Source organism: Pecten maximus, chromosome 1 (genome assembly GCF_902652985.1).
Source record: "Pecten maximus chromosome 1, xPecMax1.1, whole genome shotgun sequence".
NCBI lineage: Eukaryota > Metazoa > Mollusca > Bivalvia > Pectinida > Pectinidae > Pecten > Pecten maximus.
Genome location: NC_047015.1, coordinates 28,847,749 through 28,873,941, shown reverse-complemented (window position 1 = coordinate 28,873,941; position 26,193 = coordinate 28,847,749). Strand labels below are relative to the sequence as shown.

The 26,193-nt window shown below is 33.2% G+C and overlaps 1 protein-coding gene across 1 annotated transcript in view; it reads left to right on the top strand.

Annotated features, from left to right (window-relative positions):
* LOC117337498 (polycystin-1-like) overlaps positions 1-26,193 on the top strand; it is an 89,718-nt gene that overhangs the window by 8,039 nt on the left and 55,486 nt on the right. The window contains 11 exon segments of the mRNA XM_033898546.1: positions 11,193-11,270; positions 11,809-11,880; positions 15,169-15,240; positions 15,742-15,813; positions 16,050-16,118; positions 16,581-16,652; positions 19,041-19,112; positions 20,486-20,557; positions 22,674-22,745; positions 23,265-23,339; positions 24,521-24,687. Of these exon segments, the coding sequence (XP_033754437.1) occupies positions 11,193-11,270; positions 11,809-11,880; positions 15,169-15,240; positions 15,742-15,813; positions 16,050-16,118; positions 16,581-16,652; positions 19,041-19,112; positions 20,486-20,557; positions 22,674-22,745; positions 23,265-23,339; positions 24,521-24,687 (893 nt within the window).

Here is a 26,193-nt window from a genome sequence, read left to right as displayed (position 1 = left end):
GGTCTCTGTGTAGGCCAAGCCCGAGTTTCCTCTGGTCCTGACACCGGGTACCGGCCAGAGGAAACTCGGGCTAGTGTAGGCCTAGAACTCATTTTGCGACTTAATTTTGGCATACAGCTGTACAAGTCTGTAACTAAACTGGGTAGAGCGGTGGACCAGTGATTTATATAAGCTGAAGGTTGCAGGTCTAGCTTATTGCTTTCCTGTTGAAATTTATTTTGGTACCGTTGACCATTCTAAGTACAAGTTATAGGAGAATATGCGGTCTCGTTTGAGATAGAACCTGGGCTGATGTTTGTTTAGGGGCAAGCTCATTTGAAAAAGGACAGATGATAAAGTTACCTTCTAGCTTTTCCCTCCATTTGTAGAGCGGTTGACCAAGTAAGCCAAAGGTCATCTGGCTTGATCCTCGGCACTGTCTCCAAGTTCAAGATGTATAGGGCAAAAACAAAATATATATATATATATATATGTGTTTATGGTTACAAGTTGAGAATTTGGTAGGGTCGGTACTGCAGTAGGTAGGAAAGTTATTTTATTTTTCTCAATTTGCTATTCAGAATTGGAACACATACATTTTAAGCCAAGTCGGACGTTAAATATCGCAACAATTGACAGGTAAACCATGTAAGCAAATGTATGTTACCCTTTACACTCCCTCCTTTGGGCAACTTTGGACATGAAATGTCAATGGATACAATCACATTCATCTTTGAGCGAAGTGTTTGTAATGAATGTCACACAAGCGCATGACTAGCATGGGTCATTTAATCAAGAACCAGGTTGAGCTCATTTTAGGTTTTCTGAAATTTTAACAAAAACTGGAAATTCTGAAAAAAATATCAGAAAATTTGAGAGAAAAAAACGGGAAACCCTAAACACATATTTTTTGTTGGCTCGGGGGAAATAAGAGGCTTCTTTGGAGATAGAACCTGGCTTGATAAGTGTTTTTTTGGAATAGGGGGAGTAGTGTAGATGTGGCAAACATTTTTTTAATTGTAAATGGTGCACATATTGAAATGGTTGCTTTCTAGCCTTTTGGTGGGGGTGGGGGTCCTTTAGCTTAGCTGGTCGAGTGGCGAACCAGTGAGCTAAGGGTTGTGAGTTCAATCTCCGGTGGAGGCACTCGCTTTTCTGTTACAAAATACCACCATCAATCAATCAATTTATGTTACTGTAGGAAATGTATGTACAAAAAAGATCATTTGGATTTTGAACAAAAATAATGCAAAAATTACTAAAAATTGGACATGTAACTTGTTTGTAAAAAATCAGTAAAATTGTAGTAAAAGGCATAATCTATATAGCCTTATAAAATTATATTTATCTTATATACTAATGAATTTTGTCGAACCTGAATGATAAAAATTGTCTAGCAAAGGAAATGGCTAATAGTTATGCTATTATGTTGTATTTGCATGATTTTCGGTATAATGTATCGGACATAAGATGTTTATGTATCATCTTAAAGTCTGTGTACATGTACTTCCATATCATGACATTTGATATAAAGTGTAACTTCAAAGTTTAAATTTTAATTGACCTTTGAAGTAGAATAAGATTATGTGTGTTATAGAATCAAATTAAAGTGAATAATTGTGAAACTACATATTAAACTCAACATCATGTATATACATGTTATAAATACTGGTAATTTTTCATTCAGATGTATTAAATCTAAATGAAGGAAATATTCATTATATTCTTCAATTTATTCATAATTGTGAGTTGTAAATATTTATTGGGTACTGAGATTTGAACTGTTAAAAAGATATATTCATCAAATATCCATTCTAGTATATATGCAAACTGTATGTCACAGTCAAACAAAACAGTTATGGGAACTCTGGTCTAGTTGCAAAGAATGCCACCTCAAAAATCCATACACAACCCTGTCCATGGGCAAAGCAAACACATGGTAGGCTTAATTACTCCACTGAATAACATAATATTATTTGACACAAGAATCAAGCATCAAAGTCTGCTGTTATATTGTTATCACTGCTTTAAACTTAGTCTACTTTTTTTTCATTTCTTTCAATACCTTTTTTTCTTAATCTAGGTCTGGTGCCTACATTTGTTATATTTAATTAATATATTTTAATCTACATGTATTTGGTTTGATTTCATGATTCATTATAAACTTTCTAAAAATGTGATACTTGCAATACAACAACTGCACACAACCTAAACAGTTAACAATCTATACGGTACGCTTGAAATAAATATTGAGGTTAAATAAAAAATTGAGACATAAAAAATGGTACAGATAATTTTTCAACTTTTTGTAATGATCATGTTCCATTAACCAAAATATTTATCATACACTTTTGTAAGAAGTCAGCAGCTATTTTCAAAATAGAATGAATGGTAAAATTTTATGTTCAAAAGACACTGGTGAGTTATGCCCCATTTAAAGATTGTTGCTACCTACTTAATTGAATAAAGGCTTTTATGAAGGGCGCCGGCATTCCATTTTGGTGAGTTTTTTCTTCTGTATTAACTTCTTCTTAGTTCCACTTATTTGGAAAATATCAATGATGAAAAAATTTGATTTTTTAAACCAGTACTACATTTAATACCTAGCTAAATTATGTTACTTAATTTACTTCTGTACACGGATGTCTGGTTACAATGTAATTTTTTCAATGAAATCAGCCCAATTGTTTACACATAAAGTACATCGCTATATCAATTATGTTCACAGGATCATTGTAAAATTGATTATGTGAAAGTTAGTCTTTCGACATACACAATATGTATGTACATGAGACCATTAAATAAGAAAATGATTCTATTGCTAAAAAAAAATATCAGCTTTGTTGCGGAATGGCCATAACCTAACATAAAAGTTGAAAATTTCAAATAAACCTAAACCTTTTAGCTGTGAGTAGCTAGTTTATCCCAATTTCAAACAAATTACATAGTTTGTAAAGAGGTGAAATAGGTTTTTAAATGAATCTATGTGGTGGAGTGGCACAGAAGGTATACAAGTCACTCCTGTGTACTTTGGCCTGGTTGGGAGTTTCCCCTCGGTGAACAAGTGAAGTTGTATTAGCATTATGTATGAAGGAAATTAGGCTAGAGAGTGAGACCAAATGTAGATTATTGGTGATATCCACTGCTTAATACTCCGACACACCTAACATTGGGTGCAGGAAGGCCCATGTTTGGTCACAGTCAACTTTGTCACAACATTTACAGATATTCAATTTACCTTCCTCAAGATTTAACAGCACTGTTTACCTCCGAAAACAAATTGAAAAACTAAGTGATTGCTCTACATGCTGTTTATTGAAAGGAAAACCGATGTAGATATTATGTTTGTCTTTGTAATAAGTTTAAGTCCATAGCTGGTATCGATCCACTTATTCCAACATTGCAGACACATATAGTAATATATGCAGGTGACCAAATTCACTGATTAGAAATTGCTTAAGATTAATTTTATGTTTAGATATTTTAAACTGTGTCTAAAACTGAAAAAAACCCATTAAAATTATTGCAATTTTAATTGTTTTTTATTAAACAGCAGCTTAAAACATCAAGAGCAACTGGTATGTAAATAAAGCTGTAGATCAAATATGAAATCCGTAAAATGAGAGCAAAATATAGATGAATGATGAATTTACATAAAAATTATAAAAGGAAAATGAGAATAAGGCCAAATGTTCTGGCTGTTTTATTGTTTTGTCTCAGCTGTATATGTATCTAAAGGTTTTATTGTCATATCACACAACTTAAATGTATATAAAAATTAAGGTGATTGTCAAGGCCCATGGGCCTCTTGTTTTTATTTATTAAAAATTGAGTGAGGAGATGATAGAAAAAATGTAGATATATGGTAGGAGCTGTATAGTAAAGAGATAAATACAGAAGATGTGTGTACTAACAGGTACTACTTAATGTGGCAGGAGGGGCCAAGAAGATGTACAATGAAGGAACTGGTCATGAACTTGTATACCATTTCTTCTATTTCACAACAGAAACAAATCCTTGCTAGCCCTACTAAACAATCTGACGATTATTTCACAGACAGCTCAATGAATGTGACAAAATATTATCCTTTTATCAAGAATGGCCACACTTGAACAATTAAAGGGCCTTATTTATTGTAATATATAATCTGGTTAGGATCTCCATGTACAACAGTCCTTGTCTGTTCAGTAGCAGCCATTGTAAGCTCCATCGGTTGGATCTAACCACAATGGTGTGCCTGCTATATACCTTATGATCTGGGGAAGAATTTATAACCAATGAGAGGATTTAACAAATTAGGCAGAAATATAGAACTGCTTCAGTATTTTGTTTATTCCAGTAAACCGCTTTGTAATTGATAACAAAAATAATGACCAAAATCTTGATAATGATGAGCCTCGGGGATTTCTAAATGGCCATTTATTAGTACAGGATATAGAAATGTGCCAAGCATGAGCCGTATACTATTGTCACTGCAGGCCTAATGTAGACCAGTACTGTAGTTGTGTCTATGACCTCATGATCATAGTATGTATGAATATAACCACTTCTAAACACACAAGACGGATTTTCTTTTCCTGTAAATACTTTTTGTCACAAATTTACACCTGAGTAGACCTATTGAAATTGTTTTTCATTGTTCTGATATTTAAGGTAAGATTTTGGTAGAGGGATTAGATAATTCTGTCCCACATACACCTTGATTTGGATGTTATGAAAGGTTTATAACAATATCAACTCCCAGGAGGGATTAAAATTAAAATCTGAAATGATTACCTATGTTATACAAGGAATGTTTATTAAGGTTATGACCAGTTTATATACAAGTATGTACTGGTAGTAGTGGAACTGGACCTTGAGGCTGATCAAAGGTGATCAGGTAGCTTGAATTAGGTTAGAACTGTCTTGAGTCCGGAGGTCGTGGGTTTGAGTGCCTTCCTTGTTTTTGTATTTTCCCCTTCATAGTTACATAGTTCCTTGGACCAGTCCTTATTAAGTAATGAGAAGCCATGATAGCTCAGCTGGTAATCTCGGGTGAAGACTCGAGGTGCATTGTTCGATGTTCCCTACCCGGTTTCATTTTTGTTTCTTGGGAAGCTAAGAAACGGGTGTTTCTTGGGAAGCTGAGAAACAGACTGGTTTGTGCTGTCATGGTTGTGTCTTTGGGCAAGACGCTTTACCCTAATCAATCTGGATGGCATGCGACATACCTCCCTATGCTGTTCAGTGAGGTAGTCACCAACTACTACAAAGAGGCTTTGCCTCAAAACAACCCTAGCTGTTTACAGGGATATAAACCCAGCAAACAAACAAATTATTAAGTAATTTTTGTTTATTTGACAATGGAAATAGTAGGACTGCAACCTGGGACCTCCAAACACTACATGGTCTCCAAAACCAAATGTTCTCAGTCCAGCCTCACTATCACTCTTTGTCTCGGTTTACTTTTCCTTCTCATTGAGAATATAATGACATTAAAAGTCAACTGGACAAATAGCACTGATTATTGGGAATTCTCAAAATGTGAGTGATACATAATTAAACCTATGTCTTACACATAATTGTATTATTGTTCTGACTGGTGATAGGTTGCTGGGATGTGTGTTCCATTTATTCGTGATATTATAAAAAGGTACCTCAGTTTGAATTTAATGTGTAGTAATTTCTTATCGTTTATGACATCCAACTCGGTAACCACTGGCAATAAACTGGTTTAAAAATAAACCTGTTTTGATCAATACCGTGACTGTCTCAATCCTGGAGGCCAAATTATTTAATTTTAAGGGAGAGATTTGGCAAATACATGTATTGTATTCAAACTAAAATAAAGGTAAAAATTATAATGTCAAATGTTATTATTTTATTATATAAACCAAACCAAATTCATATCATGTATCCATCTAATTATCCCATCATTTAATTTTAATGTTAAAACTCATGTACCAAATGAGTTTATAGAGTAAACTGCTATACTTTAAACCCTGACAAAGCTCTTCACAAATTTCCTACCTATATAAAAAGTTGAACATTAAATTCTTATTTTGGTCTGATGTTTGACATTAACAAGTGGATATAAAGTGTTTTTTTTCACATGCCAGTCTATCTGGACTATTAACATCAAAACTGTTTTAAACAGAATATTACTATTTGAGGGCAATGTGACCCCACTGTCAAACAAGCACCTGCCTTTAAGTGGATTAGGACAGGAAGTAGCTGTTAAACCTAAACTAGTCTCTGTCAGATATGTTTTATGTTAGACAACCTTGGAATGTACTGCAGTGTATGTATCTTGGATATTAAATTCTGGGTACACAATTCCTGCTGCTGCTTTCAGAAAACTTCTGAGGAATGTTGTTGAAATCTGGTCATGGTTATTTTCTACAAAAAACATTTACCCTGGGTACCCAAAATTATTTTTAAAAAAAGGCTAAAAAATTATAAAAAAGTGAGAATCTAAACAATAAAAAATTCTATGATATTAGGATGTATATGTCACAGAAATCTCCGATGGCGTATACTCTTAGCTGAGATTCAGCAGTACCAGGTAGATCAATCGTATTAGTGAATATCATTGGTAGCTCAAAGCCAAAGGTGTGCTTCTGTGAGTTCAGATCCCCTCCAATTCGTGCATGGTTCCTTCCTCTTAAGGCACATGTGTACAGCTGATTTTCAGTCTCACCTTTAAGTGAAAATCCATTTACTCCTTTTTGTTTATTTCCTGGATTCCCCCGATTATATATCAAACATTCACTTTCTGGTGAAGCAATGTACTCTGACAATGACTGCAAGTGCTGTAAATCATACCTCTCTATACCTGTTTAATCTGTTTCACGGTAAAAAATTTATACAGTAATTTATAGCACTATATAATTGGACATGGACATATTGATTCCTTACTGAAGGACATGAAATGGATTTGAAGACATTAGCAATGTGATTTAAAGGCCTAAATGTAGGCCTGGTACTTTTAACAGGTCAAGGGCACACCTAACTCATTACTGAATCACATTTAACTCGCATACCCAAGTTTTATACATTGTATTTCCATGAACTAGGCCTTTTCTTATTCAAATCCTGTAAGTTCTTTTGATAAATTTTGTTATGAAATAGAAAAAAATAGGCAACATTGGGTAGTGCTAGATATTAATCTTACCTACAGACAAAGCACTTGATTAGTAAAATAACTTTGGGTAAAAATTGCATCACAAATCATTTGATTTTTTAAAAATTTTTACTGATCTTTTTGAAGGGTGGTAGACTTCATTATGTAGTTGTCATCCAAAATGACATTGTGCTTTGACGATAATTGTAAGAGTTGTTGGCCTTGTTTTTTCAGGATTTTAATTTTATCTAGACATTCCATATCCCTGTTTTTCAACAAATCACTTAGAAACTGTGTAGGATAGGCTTTAAGGGTTTAGCCCTGCAGTTCACTCGATTGGTTCAGTGTTTTCTATGAACCTGGCTTACCTGTTAAATCACAAAGTGCAAAAATGGTGAATTGTTATTGGTATTGTTAAGGATAAGCTCCATATGACGACATAGTTGTCGTTATGTTGAGAAGTACATATGAAACCACTATGATTTATGGAACTGTTAGAATGTGTTTGACCTTATAAAAAATGGTACATGTACTTTTAAAAACTCAAACTTTTCTATTCGTGTTGCACATATTTCTTTTGCATTTAGGAACTGCTGGGTAAGAAATGAGCTCTAATTCGAATGTATAGCATTGGGTTGAAATTGTACACTAGGGGCCTAGTAATTTTGGATATCAGATAAATAATATTATAACACGATAATTGCAAGAATCCTATCAAATTGGAAGAACAATTGGTAATCTAAATGCGTGTTTGATGAAAGAGTCCAAACATTATGTTGTGACAGGTATATATTCTAGTAATGATATAGATAACAATGTTTGTACATGTACTATAAAAGTTAACCACCCAAGGTCCCATATAAACACTATGGCACAGATGTAAACTGTGTGCACGGGCAAACTTGTACATGTTGGATCAGACTAAAATTTTAAATCTAATAATTAGTAAATGATTAAATTGTACTTCAAATTGATATAATTAATCAAAAAGTGTTAAAGAATATCAAATTGTTTATATGTTATTATACACATGTATAGGAATATTGTACAGTATCAGTTTCGTCTGGAGATTTAAAACTGACCTACTTCATTTCAGCTCTACACACTGTCATTAGCTCAGTGTGGGTCAATGTCAATACCTAGGTCTGTGTTGATTACATACCATTTTTAAAATATACTGGTGTGGTATTCTGTTATTCCTAACAAGGTAATATCAAGGTGTGATAACCGATGTCAGTACCTAGGTCAGTGTTGATCCTAACAAGGTAATATCAAGGTATGATAACCGATGTCAGTACCTAGGTCAGTTTTGATCCTAACAAGGTAATATCAAGGTGTAATAACCGATGTCAGTACCTAGGTCAGTGTTGATCCTAACAAGGTAATATCAAGGTGTGATAACCCATGTCAGTACCTAGGTCCGTGTTGATCCTAACAAGGTAATATCAAAGTGTAATAACCGATGTCAGTACCTAGGTCCGTGTTGATCCTTACAAGGTAATATCAAGGTGTGATAACCGATGTCAGTACCTAGGTCCGTGTTGATCCTAACAAGGTAATATCAAAGTGTGATAACCGATGTCAGTACCTAGGTCAGTGTTGATCCTAACAAGGTAATATCAAGGTATGATAACCGATGTCAGTACCTAGGTCAGTGTTGATCCTAACAAGGTAATATCAAGGTGTGTTAACCGATGTCAGTACCTAGGTCCGTGTTGATCCTAACAAGGTAATATCAAGGTATGATAACCGATGTCAGTACCTAGGTCAGTGTTGATCCTAACAAGGTAATATCAAGGTGTGATAACCGATGTCGGTACCTAGGTCAGTGTTAACGTTGATCCTAACAAGGTAATATCAAGGTATGATAACCGATGTCAGTACCTAGGTCAGTGTTGATCCTAACAAGGTAATATCAAGGTATGATAACCGATGTCAGTACCTAGGTCAGTGTTGATCCTAACAAGGTAATATCAAGGTGTGATAACCGATGTCAGTACCTAGGTCAGTGTTGATCCTAACAAGGTAATATCAAGGTATGATAACCGATGTCAGTACCTAGGTCCGTGTTGATCCTAACAAGGTAATATCAAGATGTAATAACCAATGTCAGTACCTAGGTCAGTTTTGATCCTAACAAGGTAATATCAAGGTATGATAACCGATGTCAGTACCTAGGTCCGTGTTGATCCTAACAAGGTAATATCAAGATGTAATAACCAATGTCAGTACCTAGGTCAGTGTTGATCCTAACAAGGTAATATCAAGGTATTACCTAGGTCCATGTTGATCCTAACAAGGTAATATAAAGGTGTGATAACCGATGCTGACTATCTTCCAATTTCTCTGATTGAGATCATCATAGAATATCTGTATACATGTAGTTACAATTTTGATAGTATTTAGACACTTAACTAAGTATTCACCAAACTCTGTTCAACATTCCCCATTGGAATAGTAGACCATGTTGGTCCTGATGAAAGCGAGACCCAAGTATTCTGTTCCATTTAGAGCCATTGTAAGCCTGTGTGTGACTAAGACTTTCCTTTCAATTTGCTATACATATGTAAGTCAATTTCATATTTATCATTGATTATGTTTGCAGGATCTGGCCTGGGTCAAAGTTTGTATAACACAACCTGGTCCACAGCCAGGTAACTTTTGTACCTGCTGATTGTGGGCTTACCTTTACAGGTAGTTTATGAAAGGTGGACCATTGATATTGAATGGCTGATATGTACACCACACCTTGAAATGTCTACACCAAAACTCCACCACAATTACACAGGTTGCAAAACCTAAGTAGATAAATAAAGGCTTTATCTTGAAGGGTAAACCGTCTTTGTAACCACAATTCTTCAAGACATTTCTACTTTGTACACATTGAAATTGTAGGTTGATTGATAATCATTTTGTTAAACTTTTGAAAACCAGATAAAAAGCCTGCTCTAAAAATGGTTAAAGTGGCAGCGTTGACTATAAAATGACCCTGTTATAGATGAGTAATAGAGTAGTTTACAGGTGATGTGAAGTGATATCAGCTCATTTATAACACTGACCAACATGGAATCTGTGAATTTTTAATTCTTTATTATTTTTTTAACAAAATATGATGATTCAGACACTAAATCCCATGAGCACCAGATGGCACACAGAGCATCACCACTCCATTTCTGTACTTCCTGTGCTTCCTTGTCCCATGGCACATAGAGTATCACAACTCCATTTCTATACTTCCTGTGCTTCCTAGTTGACACTATATTTGGCTGAAACAGCAGCTTAAGTAGCCTTCTGTCTGGCTGTCATGATGGAACCAAGATATATATACTCTTGCTAAATGCTCAGCATTCGGGGAGTGGGATGACTGGTTTGATTCCTTAATTGTCAGTATGATATAACCGGGTGGGGTGTACTGCTGGATGTCTTTGGCAGTATATACTTCAGTGAGTTAGCTAGTTCTGTAATGTCAAATGGAGACAAACACAAACATTAATTGCAGCCTCCCAAAACTTGCACACACCACACATATGTATCTTGCAGGCCGTCCTTATATGCATGCACCACAGCTGTAGTAAAATAAACTACCAGGTATACAAAACAAAAACCAAATTACACATCCTTTACATTCTGAATGTCTTCTCTCCATATCTGTCGCAGTTTGACATGTGGTTGAACACATTCTTATTCTTTTCTTGATGATTTTTTTAAGATATTGATACCATTGTAGACTAGTATTGATAGATGGTACTGTATGATATCAATCTCTAAACAGTTACTTGTCCTTATAAAATCAAACTAGATACAAGAGAATTTAATGGCATTTTTATCTATGAATTTTCACTATAATTAAAGTAAATAAGTTTATGAATTAAAATTTTAATTTAGAGTTATTGATTTATTCTGTTTTGAAGCCATATCAGCCTTTATATATATATAATCACAAGGTTATGTCTATAAAATAGTCTACACATTATTTTGAATTGCAATATGTCAGTTTATTTTCAATTGTTCACTTGTTATTTATAAACAGAAATGTATGTTCCAAATACTCAAGTTTTGTTTTGCTGCTTCAAAAAATCCAGTTCTAAGATAACCTTTTCTCTTTTTTCAGAAACTTATCAAGAAATAGTATTAATTCCATAACAGCCAAGTCATCAGTATTGCAGAATTTGCCTTATCTGGAAGTACTGTGAGTATTGCTGGATACTTGTACAATAAAATACATGTCTTAGTCTCTATTTTTTGCATGCTTTTTAAGCTCATCTATTAATTGTAATAAAACTGTAAAGAAGACTTTTTTTAATTAAATCACATCTCTAAAAATTCAATTCTCACATATACCAAAAATATTCTTAACTTGATAATAAAATATTAATATTATCATAAAATAAAATGAAAAATAACTTAATTTACATACTGTAATTAGTTTCTTGTTTCTTGAATTCTTGCTGCTTATATTACAAATCTACATGCTGCATTTACTTATTGAACTTGTTTACTTTTACTATTTAAAGTAAATAATGCTTAATAATGTTTTAATTTATTTCTTGAAATCTTACTACTGTCAGATCTATTCATTGTTTGCTTGTCTTTCTTTTTTCTGAAAACAATCTTAATTTTTTATTTTTAGATGTTCACAAAAGTTGTATTTAGTGTTAGCATTCTGTTTTTGCTAAACAATCTCTCTGCATATGCTTTTATTTTGTTATATTGTTCATCTTTTTCAGAGATTTGTCATATAACGACTTTACAGCACTTTTATCAAGTTCATTTTCCTCAATAATAAAGATTAAGTACTTGTAAGTATCCTTACAAGTGTACACAATATGACTATGGTTGTGGTTTGTGTGCTTTTGAATTGAATATTTATTCTATTGCATTAATGTTGATTGATTTTACCCAAGTGAAAATTTAAAGTTCAAACCCTGTACTGAATACATTCTTGTCACATTGAAATACTTAAGAAATTAATTTAACAATTTTATTGTTAGATATTTGACATACAGGGAATATGTTTAATTAAAACTGAAGATCAGAATGATGTATAAAGCCTGTAACATTAAAAAAAACTGTCTGTGTACCAGTGACTGGTTATTAGAGTTCCATCACAATCCTAGTGTTTTCAGACCTTGAAAAGTGATCTTCCTATGAAATTTATCTTACCTCCTCAAAAAAGAGTTTATTGAAGGTTTCAGACCTATTAAAAAAGTTGGAACGTTTTGAATGAATCCTGATAATATCGCAAAATATATTATCTTACAAATGTGTAACAAAACGCGTATATAAATGCAATATATATCGTTCAGACATTAGGGGATCAAATCCCAACAGTGGAGAAATTACATTTCATTGTGCATGTAATTCTTCTGCTATCATATTTAAAGTGAGCAAGTAACTCCTAGTCTCAAAAATAACAAACAATTTGGAACTCTTCTTTGTTTGAAATACTACACAGTGAGAGGGACTCCCTACCTTAAGACTGTGACAATTTTACTGCTAATGTCTATATACAATCCTCCTGATACTAACCAGTGTTTTTGTGTTAGCTGTCATATGAAATGTAATGTACTAATGAGGTAATAACTTATTGGTATTGTGATGTAAATACAATTTAGTGTTTACTTAGACTATCATGTGATAGTATTAATTGTATGGTATATATTTCCAGTGCTGTTGTATTTTTATATCACGTTTGACTGAAATAATATCAAATAATCTATATGCTATGGTCATACTGTAATGTATGTTGCTTGCTTTGGGGTGAACTTAGTGGTGGAAGGTACATAACCCTTGAGGTTTTTTGTCAAATCAGGCGTAAACAATATATTTCTATTCAATTCCTCCAGATCCTTGTAAAGTATGTAAAGTAAAATTTGATTTAACAATGGAACAAGGAATTCGGTAGAGAATCTTGAGTTTGAGCAGAAAAAATTTCCCTCGAGACTGATCAAGGATCTGTAGATATGTGAACAGCAGTACGATAGTCTTATATCAGTATTGGATATTTGATTGTGTAATTATTCATACTGCACAGACATTTTTAGGTCACCTGAGACAAAGTCTCAAGTGACCTATTCTAATCCCCTTTTGTCCGTCGTCGTGCGTCGTGCGTCGTCCGTCGTCCGTCGTGCGTCGTCCGTCGTGCGTCCGTAAACAATTTACATTTTCGACTTCTTCTCCAAAACCCCTAAACCAAATTCCATGAAATTTAGCAGGAAGCTTCTATGGCTAAAGGTCAACCAAAATTGTAAATTATATGGTCCCCACCCCCCAGGGGCCTGAGGGACGGGGCTAAAAAGGGTCAAATTGACTAAAACTTCAAAAATCTTCTTCTCTACTCTCAGATATGTTGGAATCAAACACTCTTCATAGATGGAAGGGTCTTAAGGTGCTTTACCAAAATTGTAAATTTCATGACCCAGGGGTCTCACGTTTGCCCCTGGGAGGGGGTAAACTTTACTTTAGTTTATATAGGGAAATCACATTTTTGACTTTTATTTGTTTGATTTGTATTGGAATTCATTCTAATTTGGTAAACATTGTCAGCATGGGATGACAGTTTGATGGCATGCACATGTTGGCCCTGACTGACCCCCAGGGGCTAATGGGCAGGGCTAGAAAGGGCCAAATTGACTGAAATTTCAAAAATCTTCTTCCCAAGACCAAAATAAGATGAAATCAAATACTCTTTATAGTTGGAAGGGTCTTAAGGTGCTTTACTAAAATTGTGAATTTCATGACCCTGGGGTCTCAAGTTTGCCCCTGGGGAGGGGGTAAACTTTACTATAGTTTATATAGGGAAATCACATTTTTGACTTTTATTTGTTTTATTTCTATTGGAATTCAATCTAATTTGGTAAACATTGTCAGCATGGGATGACAGTTTGATGGTATGCACATGTTGGCCCTGACTGACCCCCAGGGGCTGATGGGCGGGGCTAAAAAGGGCCAAATTGACTGAAATTTCAAAAATCTTCTTCTCAAGACCAAAATAAGGTGGAATCAAATACTCTTTATAGTTGGAAGGGTCTTAAGGTGCTTTACTAAAATTGTGAATTTCATGACCCTGGGGTCTCAAGTTTGCCCCTGGGGAGGGGGTAAACTTTACTATAGTTTATATAGGGAAATCACATTTTTGACTATAATATATTATATGTTTGATTTCTATTGGAATTCATTCAAATTGGTTAACATTATCAGCTTGGGATGGCAGTTTGAGGGTATGCACATGTTGGCCCTGACTGACCCCTAGGGGCTTATGGGTGGGGCCAAAAATGGTCAATTTAATTAACTGAAATATTTCAAATCTCAGGTGACCGTTAAGGCCCATGGGCCTCTTGTTTCATGAAGTATTAAGGCCTACAGTACGTAGTTGTGTCTGAGGGTATATGAATAGGGTATATTTTTTATTTTCAAAATAATAGATTCACATTATCTACCATGAGTCAGTGTCGCATAATCTACAAAAAATACACTGTAGGTTAAGTAATCTTAAGGCTCAACAATACGGACTGACAATGCATAATATCAAAAATATATTCCTATCTACCAAACCTTATCATTTGGACTTCAAATAAGAAAACCAATTTGGATTTGGCAGCAGCAAAAAATCAGAAAAATAGAATGTCTAGGCTTATTATATCACATTTTCAAATGAAAAATGATGTCAAATAGAATGTATGGTAATACCAAAATGTTGTCACGGTTTGTGTTTTCTTCTGATCAACAAATATTTTATATTTTCAATTATTAAATGGAAGGGAAACTGCGCTATTAAAATGTGATACATGTGGGTTGTTTTGAATTGATGAAAATGTAAAGTTCATTATATTGTTTCAGATAAATATTTTATAATAAGAATAGGTGTAGTAGATTTGTTAATGTTCTGTGTAAATTTCATTATATTGTTTCAGATAGATAATTTATCGTAGCAATAGGTATTGTAGATTTGTTGATGTTCTGTGTAAATTTCATTATATTGTTTTTAGATAGATAATTTATCGTAGCAATAGGTGTTGTAGATTTGTTTGTTCCATGTGTTGCCATACATTTTATGATAATATTTCCAATGTTTGTTTTCCTTTCAGAAACCTTTCACACAATAGTATTAATCACATTGATGCCAATACATTCCATTCTATGTCAAGTCTGATAACTCTGTAAGTATTCAAGTTTTCAATTTACATTTACCTTCAATATTCTTGAATGAATTTCTTATACAATTGCAAGTATCTGATGTACAAGAATTGATTATAGTCTATGTTAAGTTTGTTTTATCTTTGTTTCAAATTCAAAATAAAAAAATAATAAGATAACTTAAATGAGAATATCATTATTACTTTATGTTATATTGAAATGTCTAGGTGAGCTATGCAGGCCCTCAAGGCCTATTGTTGCTTGGAATATAACATATTCTTTAGAGAAGTTTGATATCAAGTTAAAGGTGAATGTCACAAAGTAATTGATATACGTTTATGACTTGTTTCACGAAAATTCTAACATAAATAAAGTTTTATTAGAATTAATATTTAGACTTCCTTACCTCATGTAACATACCGTCATGATTATGATATCAAGACAAATTTATTTTTTTGAGTTTTGATACTGGTACACACCATGTAGTAATTATCAGATATTATTTACATTCTTTTTCTTTTCAGGGACTTGTCATACAATAGATTTACTGAAGTTGATGCCACAACTTTCAAATATACGACGAACCTGCAGGCATTGTAAGTTTGGTTATACACATGTAGTAGGTTTTACAACCATGTTTCTGCTAAATTTTATTAAATGTAAAATGGTATGTATTCATCAATAGAATAAATGCATGATAATACTGTTGAGATAAAGACACATTATTTTGAGTTTTTATGTTCAAAGCTCATTATGATTAAAGAAAGTTTTTTTTTTTCCATAGCAGGAATAAAATATTTGTCAAAATGCTTGTGGGCTTTATACTTTTTAGGAGCCTTGCGGGGAATTTGATAACCAAGTTCAAGGATAAATCATTTGAAGTTCCATTACTCACCACATTGTAAGTATTATACTTGACATCACTACCGTGGAATTTCTTCCAAGATACATATCAAAATAAATTGAGCTGTGAAAGTAAATCAAGCATTGAACATATCTAAGAAATACAAAACTTTTATTGGTAGAGCTGCCAAGCTTTGATATACATGTTAGGATAGTGATTTGTATTATATTATCTAAATTGCCCAGTATGAATTGAAAATTATTCGGAACAAGTTTGGTGTAATAAAGAGATAAGTATGTATATATGTGATTTTAGATATTCTTCTGTACAGATCTTTTATAGGAGTGTTATATAATTTCTACAATTTCTGTGACTTTTACTGAAGATGTAAAGCCATTCAGATATCCTTGTTAGTTTTATTTTGTAAAGACTTGTCTGATAATCCTGTGATATCTGTTATTTTTATTATACAGAGATTTGTCAGATAATCCTGTGATATCTGTTATTTTTATTATACAGAGATTTGTCAGATAATCCTGTGAAATCATTTGAGAGGCTCATGTTCACCTCATCCAGTAGTATCACCACATTGTAAGTATATTTTCTATCCTCTTCATGATATTTTCTATATGTAATCAATGACCTATGTAGTTGTGATTGATACTTATATATCCTCTTAACAGAAACCTGGAAAATTGCTCACAGGATTAATATCCATGGAAGCTATGAGTTTTAATTTATTTTCTTATTTTTATTAGAGTTACTGCCCCATTCCCAATTTGTGTTTGTTAAAATCATAAGTAATAGCATCGTAATAGAAATACTATATACAATGTAATTTATTTTGTTGATTTTTCCTATTGTGGATGAAAGAAACAAGTTTTGGTTCTGAACTGAATTTGTTATGTACTGGAGATGCTGTAAGAATTGTATGTGTCTTACCAGGTATTTTATTTTTGTTTGCTACTTACTGGGCATTTGGGGATAAATTAGGTTTGTAAGTAATTGTATTAAGTCAAGCATATCTTACTTATGATATGTTTCAGTGTATCTTTTGTCTTTTATTTGAAGAAATGTATACTATGTCCATGCAGTGTCGTGTAGAATGTGCTACATGTATAATAGATAGAATAGGAGTGTATGTTACGTATACACAAATATGAACTTACATTGTAGGAAGTTACAAGTCCTAATATGTATAGAGTCTTCATAAACTAATGTATAAATGTAAACAAATAAACAGAAATTAGAGAAAAGTTTAAAAACCAGTAAAATGTCTATGTAGCTTTTGTAATATTAGTGTGTTTTTATGATATTCAGTAATATGAATCACACAGCATATTTTAATTTTGAACATGTTATTTACCTAACAAGAAATCCCAAAGTTTTAACACATAAAATACTCAGTTAAATCAGATTGAGTATGGGGACTAAAGATCTGTATGTTCAGTGATCTGTAGCAAATACCAAACCTCATAGAACTAGCGTAGGGGTTTAGATCTAAGTATGACCAAACAAATTCTGTAATAATACGTAAACAAGACAGGCATACATGTATATAAATGATGACCTTGGCACAGTATTTGTCTAAATGTGTGTTTGTCATTAAAGTGTACATGGTGGGTACCATGGTGTGATTTTTTTATCACCCTATAACCAATGGTAGGTAATGTTTATTGTCAATATTCCATCATTAATACCTACCTTTAGTACTTAAAGTTCAAATGTGTCTGTAATAATGTGCCTTTGACTGAATAGACTGTCAATCAAATAAATTGTATGCCACATTAATACAGGATTTCTTTCTAAAGCAATTCATTATAATTTATCATCGTTAATTAATAAGTCTCATTGTTAATCTGTCTCTTACATTCAGCAGATATCAAATATTCAAATTCATTTGTGCATTTACCAACCTTTTCAGGTGTTTTGATGTGCATGTATATGTATATGCATTTAAAAAAAAATTAATGACATGGTATACCTACTGACAAACATCTCACATGCACATCAATGATAATTTGCTGAAGGATATATCAAACACCACTTAAGATAAAATGCCATGTTGATCAGCCTTGTGCTTTAAATTGTAGCAGTGTTTTGTTCTGATTTGGAATTTTCTTTTTCTGTGGTGTTTTCATTACCATATAAACATGTTCTCTCGTGCAACTCTATGGTATTTTTTCTTTATAACCATTTTTAAGGTGTTATACCCCCACTATCTTTATAACCATTTTTAAGGTGTTATACCCTGCTATCTGATTGGGTGAAGGGCATAGGTCAAGATCACCATTGATATTAATAGAAAATGATCGAACAAATCAAGGTCATTTGCTGATTTGATTTCTATAGGGATTTTAATTACACTTACACACATATATATATATATGTAAACATAAATGACACAACAAGGCAATTCCGGTTGAATATCGCTAACGTTTTCAAGCCGTGTATCGGCTATCTTCAGGCGATTACTTGCCTTGTTGTGTCATTTATGTTTACATATTTAAGCGATACACAATGTCATCATCAAGTTGAACTATATATATATATATATATATCGTGTGAAAAAATCTTGGATGAATTGAATTGCTTCATGGTTTCAAGTTCATGGCTGCCATAACCATGTATTAGAAAACTGTCAAACAAATTGATGACATTGACATTGCTCTTGTGTCTTCTTTTGGGACTTTTTCAAACATTCTACAAGATCAAATATGAGCTTATTTTGGTTGAGTTTGTGTTCAGGTTTCCAACATTTAGGTCAAGGTCATTGTTACTGTCTGAAAAAAATTATCAAGGATGGCTCTAATTTGAATGGAGTGGGGCATCCTTGTCTTTCAGTCATTTTCTAGTTTTCCGTGTCCTGTTTGAACTGTGTCAGATGCAAGTTTCTGAAATCATGAAATTTCTTTAAAATTTTGAGAAAGAAAGGTTAACATTGAAATCATTACAGGAAAATTTTATTTTACTTTTCAGGTATATAAACAAAATGAATCTCACCAGTCTTCCACCTCACTTGTTCACCAACTTGATGCTGCTGGAGAACCTGTAAGTTTGGTCATACCTTCTGTAAACATGGTGGTAGTGGGTCTCCTAGGCAACTGAGTGATGTGTTCTATTGGTTTAAATCCTAATGAATACTGTTGTCAAATTTAATTATTCCATTTGGTACATAGTTGTATTGATACAGTAACAGTATTGGAAGGATTTAGTTTAGATTAAACCAAACTTCAAGAAACTTGAATAAACTTTTTTATCCAAAATCTTTCCAATCTAAGATATGTTATTTTATAGAGAACAAGTAATGGTTTTCCTGATGTATTTTGATTAGACAAGCTTTTTATTATATTAATTAATTGTATTATATTAGTTAATTGTATCATATTAGTATTTCCGGAGTAGAATTCCCAATGACCTTGTAGAATGAGAAGGTCAGACATCCTAGTACTGTCTTTTTGTTCCCTGTGTAATATAATCACATCCAAGGGGCTGTGGGTCTGTGTGTGGTAGCATACATTTATTCCCAACTTTGAATTTAAAATGTCTTCTTAAAATCCTAGAATACTTGAATTCCTGTGATAAAGGACGACTTGATAGCTTGATGATGGTGTATCGGTGTTAAACTATTAGTGTAGATTCTTATTGACATCATATCACCATCATCACCATGTCTGACTGGGCCAATGAAAACTGCTTAGTGATTTAATCATATTCTAAATTTCCATGAGAAGACAGAAAAACATTCTGGCTCTATATATTTAACCTTTGTATACAGCTATTGACCTTGTGTGAGTGCAAGTTTCAACTGATGCTTAAACATCATTAATATCTGTACACACATAAACTATGTCAACTGTCCAATTTGGTATTGATTAAAACTGAAAGTTGTACATGTGTAGAACAATGCATCATATTCCTAGTACAGATATTTGTGTATTAGATCATGAGAGAAGCTGTAATTTTTCCATATCATGTGGTCAAGCATAATGTCTACATTTCTGACTATTCTTGAGTTCAGCTTTGGTTATTACATCCTTCGTTTCTGTAAGTTAAAAGGAAATTTTGAAACAATTCTGACAAGGAGTCGGCGTGATATAAGAAAAATTCTGAGCGGTCCATTTTCAATAGAGATAAAAATGATTTAATTGTGTTACTTTTTCATTACATTGCATCAGTTGAAACTTGTAGACTTATATGGTGGATGTGTGTGACCTTATTATTAGTGTGTGATATAGATAAAGATGTGTAATGCTTAATTAAAAGTGTGTAATACAGGTGTGTAATACAGGTGTGTAATACAGGTGTGTAATACAGGTGTGTTATACACAGACAGGATACCCTGTACAGTACAGGCTTGTTTTGAGGTATCGGGGTTTCTATTGGCCACACTGACTGTGTTGCCACCGATTCTTTACTTACAGGTATCTGCGCGGGAATAATATAAGTTTTATTCCCGATGATGCGTTTTCCTCCAATCCCAATCTAACTGTGCTGTAAGTAAGGAGGAGAACCACTCTGCAATCTCAACACCAATAACATTTTGTAGTGATACTGCGTTGCAGATGAGAAATCTCGTAACAGGCACATGGTGTCGTGAAATCTGTCGTCTGAGGTCACTATTAAGTGTAGAAACTTTGGGTAGTGGTCAGCATAACTTATTAATGACAGAATGATTATCAGATATGTACAGATATACAATACATGTATACATTTTGATCCACATTTAACATCACGAGGGTCAATGTCCTAAAGTCTTTTTAACAGATCAGGATGATTGAATTGTGGAATGTAGCTTACAGGACGAAGGTTTGGCATTTGAGTCTAATTAAACAGCAATGATCTGTTATATTTAGTAGTATAGAAAGCTTGCTACGAACAAGATCATTAGAATCTAAATGCGTCAAAAGCAATAAGCAACTTTTTTTTAAGAACCAGGCCTAAAATGATAGGCTTTGTAGACTATGTAGATACGCCTAATAACTTGTTTGGGTGATACTAATGGTCGTGAAAGGTGTAATGAACTCAAAATTTCAAACATTTTCCTCAAGCATTTCATTACAAGATATATTTTACCAAATATCTTGAAATGATTAATTTAGTAAAGTCAGGTGAGCGATACAGGTTCTTGGTGTCTTTTTCATTAATTCCTTTATTTATTTTAATTCCGAAAAAAACATTTTTTTATATAGTACACTGACATGTGGCAGAGACTGGTTAATATTGAAATATAATCATTTATCTTTGACACTAATCATGTTAATTTCACTGATTTACAAGGTTTTTGTTGTCACAATTAATGTGGGATGACACAGATTTGTAACAAAATACTGGAGTAATAATAATACGGATATGTTTTGTTGAAATTAGTCCTAAGCCATCCGATTTTAGCACATCCTTTCTATGTAAAACTAAGGTACACACCTCAATTCTGTATTGTACTTAAATATTGCACAGTAGTTGACTTACCAACAATATCTAAACAAGTTACTTCATGTGACATAACCAAATTCTCTCTGCATTAGAAATAAATTGTTGAGTGACATTTCTAGGTGTTTTGAAGTTGTATGATGCAGTGTAACCTTGATTAATGATTTGTAATTTTCAATAACTGATGTTCTAATAGAACATGAAAATTTTAAAAATATCATATCAGCTGAATTCGTTTGATTTTTAATTTTTCAAGCAAGATAATCTTACATTTATGCTCAAAAGTACTGTATTTTGTGCCGAATCATTTTTTCACTATATAAACTATTTGTAAACCTCTAACACACTTCCTGTCTGTAAACAGTCGTACATATAATACCCATGTATGATTATGATGGAAGGCATTGTGGTTTGTGATTGTTTGTGCTGGGCGACCAGCTTGTTAGGCATCAAATGTTCTCATGCTTTAACGTCTACAGAGTTATGGCCCTTGGTTCAGTTTTGATGCTGAAGTTGGTCAGCATACCATATACAAAAGCAGATTTTGCATGCTAAATTTGGGTTTCATGGCCCTCTATATGTGTAGAATTATGTAAATTTCTGATAACAAAGTTTGTCCAGATATTGTCAGAATATTTTGCTGTTTCAGCTTTATTTATCAAATTTGTCATTTTATCCCGAGTAGGCAGAGTGTTTCATGCTGAACTTTTATTTATAACACAAAGTTTTCATTTATTCTGACTCTGGTCAGTTTTGCAACACAAGTTTGTGTACTGTTAAAATGTCATTGCTCACTAAGTGAAAAAAGTCAAACCAACAGATACTTGTTTTCCAAGTGAAATAAAGCACAAATATTTTCCCAATTCTACACGTTCATTTGATAACAATCTCTTATTATAGCTTTGTATTCTTACACTTTAACAAACTTTTTTTTTTACAAAATGGCATCAGCAGAATAATTCAATACTTTGATATCATTGTGTAATTTCTTAACAAAAAGTTGATGAGAAAAAGATCATATGTCGGTTCTTTTATGTATATATCTGATTATCTCCCTTGGCTATATGACGAAATGATGATTAATTTGTGTGCTGTCACTATAATGTGTATGAATGTTGTAGACTTTGTAACAACTGCAAGTTGTCTGTGTCATAAATGGGTCTGTCACACTTGTGATTTCAGAGATGCAAGTTCTAACCAGATCGAGTCCTTAGAAGTGGAGACTTTCTACGGCCTGACATCAATGAGATACCTGTAAGTAGTACTGTGTTCTATCTATACAGACAACCTGAAAATCACTCTGTGTTGATAGTCCAACACTAATGCTTATTTGATGGAATTTCAATGGTACATATAGTCATAATACCACATATCATATTCAAACTGCTAAGTGGTTCCCACCATAGACAGGATATATACTCTCAAGGTCACCACACAAAGTCAAATGCCAAGGTTCCAACATTATACAGCCTCATGGACAGATTACAATCTCAAGGTCACCACACAAAGTCAGATGTCAAGGTTCTAAGGTTATCAAGCTGTACCATGGACAGGTTACACTCTCAAGGTCACCACACCAAGTCAAATGTCAAGGTGAAAATTACATAAATGTAGAGGCAACTTCGCTGATTGACAGTGACTCACATAGCACATAATTTTCTATAGAAAGGCTTGGTGAGAGTATACATAGATGGGTAGCTTTGTGAACTTTCATTCAAACATGATATTGAATGACAGAAGAATCAACATGTATGATTTTGTTTTCTGTTTCAGTGATATAAGCAACAACAAATTGGTGTTTCTAAATGCTTCCATGTTCAGGGACATGCACACCTCTTTGACTAGTCTGTAAGTATCACTCGAATTGCAATTTAATCATGCATGTTCACTTAGATGAAAACGCTTACATGTACAATCATTCAGAGATAGGACCTTTAGTCAGTAGGGCATAATTGTCAAAATTGGTTTTAAATGATAAATGACCCCATGTAACATTCAGGTTGGCAGTGATACCCTGCAATATCAGACGTCAATTATTCCAATCTATTTGTGTGTTGTACTGTAAAACCATCAGAACCTTTGTTTTGATAAGATCTGATGATGTTCATCACCAGTAAATTTGATAGACAGCGATTGTTCACAGACAGACCTTTCAAATTTACAAGAATGAAATATTTTCAAGCCTATTGAATATTAAATGATATGGAAAATCTTGTCGAATTTATTTGTGTTGATTGATCTCAGATATTTGCACACCCATCTTTAATGGTCAAATTAATGTTTCATATTAGATATGAACTGGATCAGGGATTAGTCAGGTATTGGCCATGTGGAGGAGAGTGACAGGGAATCATATTTTACCAATTATTTAAATGTATATTCACAAAAGGTTTATTCCAGTATTAAAACATAATTAATAGTATTGGTAAATTAGAGACAAACATCTACTATATTGGAATGATTTAGTTTTGTTACTGTATAATTAAATTACAGGGCTAATATTTCAGGGTGTCCCAGCCGGACATAGGTTGTGGGTATTAAATTTTACAGGGCTAATGTTTCGTGGATGTCCAAGTCAGACCTTGTTCGTGGGTATTAAAATTCGCAGGGCTAATATTTCACGGGTGTCCCAGCTGGACATAGTTTGTGGGTATTTTTCACAGGGCTAATATTTCACGGGTGTCCCAGCCGGACGTAGTTTGTGGGTATTTTTCACAGGGCTAATATTTCACGGGTGTCCCAGCCGGACATAGTTTGTGGGTATTTTTCACAGGGCTAATATTTCACGGGTGTCCCAGTGAGACCGTAGTTTATGGATAATATATTTCACTAAGTCATGCCATGTAATCATTAATTCTTAAACACATATATATATGTTTTAGTGTAATTAAATTCACTCGGTATTTATTTTCCTGCTGTATTTAATGTCTGCAAATATAGAAAATAAAACCCCTGCCAATATTAACAACTATACAGTGTATTGTTGCCCTAATTTAAATAAAACTGTAACCATATACATTTTCTTTCAGAAATGTTGCATTCAATGATTGGGTATGTGAGTGTTCTATGAAACCATTTATAGAATATCTAGTCACTTTCAACAACAGTGCTGGCAACACACTGGTAAACTGGCAAAACACAACCTGTACAGGCCAACCCAGCCAGAACCTTCTCTCGCTCAACTCACAATTTTTATGTAAGTATAATCTTATGTATTTTATTTGACAAATTATGTATGTGAAATAAAGCTGTCAACAGTCGTTTTGAAAGTTGATGAAGAAATAATCATATGTGTAGTTAGAATTGTTTGTAATCATATTGTTGTGAAAAATTACGAAGTGTCCCCAATTTCTTGTTTTGATAGGGCTGCCCAATCTATTTACTGTAAGAAACCAAATTATTAAAAAAAAAAAAAAGAGTGTCAGTTACAGTTACTATATATTATATATATCTTTTGGAAATTAAAGTTCCATTAAAATCCTAGACACTTTCATTAGAAAAAGATGTGCATTTGAAATGATAATAGTATTTGAATGCAGTTATTTCATTGGTTGTCATTCTAGATCTAACTCACTGATATGACACAGATTTCGGAGTAGTAGTTATAATCATCATTGAATTTGTTGTTAATGATTGTTGATTTGTTTTTATTTCTAGTGAGACTCTTCATGTTTCAGAACGCAGACCTGTATATATATATTGTTTTACAGAGAAATGTCAGACACTGTCTTGTGATGTTCTGTTCCTGTCGACGTCTGTTTCCATCAATTTGTTCTGTATTTAATGATAGATGTGAGAAATATTTTCATAGACAGGTTTGACAGGTTGTTGTAACTCTTCAGATATTTGTCAGTGATTGTCAATGTCAAATGACCTTTTCAGCTTGCCTGTGCAAGCAAACGCCTGACTGCTTATGTTGGGGAACGTGCAATGATGCTAGTCAGATACAAGTGTCCGTGGTCAAACGATCGGTCTCAGGAAGTAAGAATCCACTGATTGGAGTTTGAATCTTTGGGTTGCGGAGCTTTTTCGACTCAATAAACATAGGACTAGACAATGCTTAACACGCTTTTAATGTAAAATGTAAACTGTTGCGTTTGAATTGTTGTTGTTTGGTTTGGTTTTCCTCGTTACCATGTTTTGGGTGTTTTAACAGCATGGTGATAGAAAAGCACAGGCTTAGGAAGTATATCTAGAAAAATGATCATTAGACAGACATTTTTCAAAATCTCAGATTTTTAGGACAAAGAGAAAATACATGCTCTAAAATGTAAGTCAATCAGGACTAGATGGTATTAGACCATAAATGTCTTGATCATTTAACAAAATAAATCAACCTAATGCCTCCTTGTTTAAGATGAAACAATGAGTGAAATATATGTAGGTTTGGAAGAAGAATAAACTAAAAATCTGCTGTAGAATTATTTTTGGATAATATATAGAAACATTATTAAGTATTATAATGTAATTTGGTGTAATTGTCTTTGAGATTAAGTGGGGAGGGGGTCAAATTGTTAAAAAGTAAGAATCTCTTTGGATGTTTGTTTGTTTGTAATATGTACTGTTTTTTGTGTAAAGTGTTCGTGTATTTTAATTTTGATAAAATATATTTCTTATGTAAAATTAACTTTTCTTCTTTTCTATTTTTTTTTTTTCATTTCTTATAATACCTTCATCAAACAAAGGGTGCAGAGGTAACTAA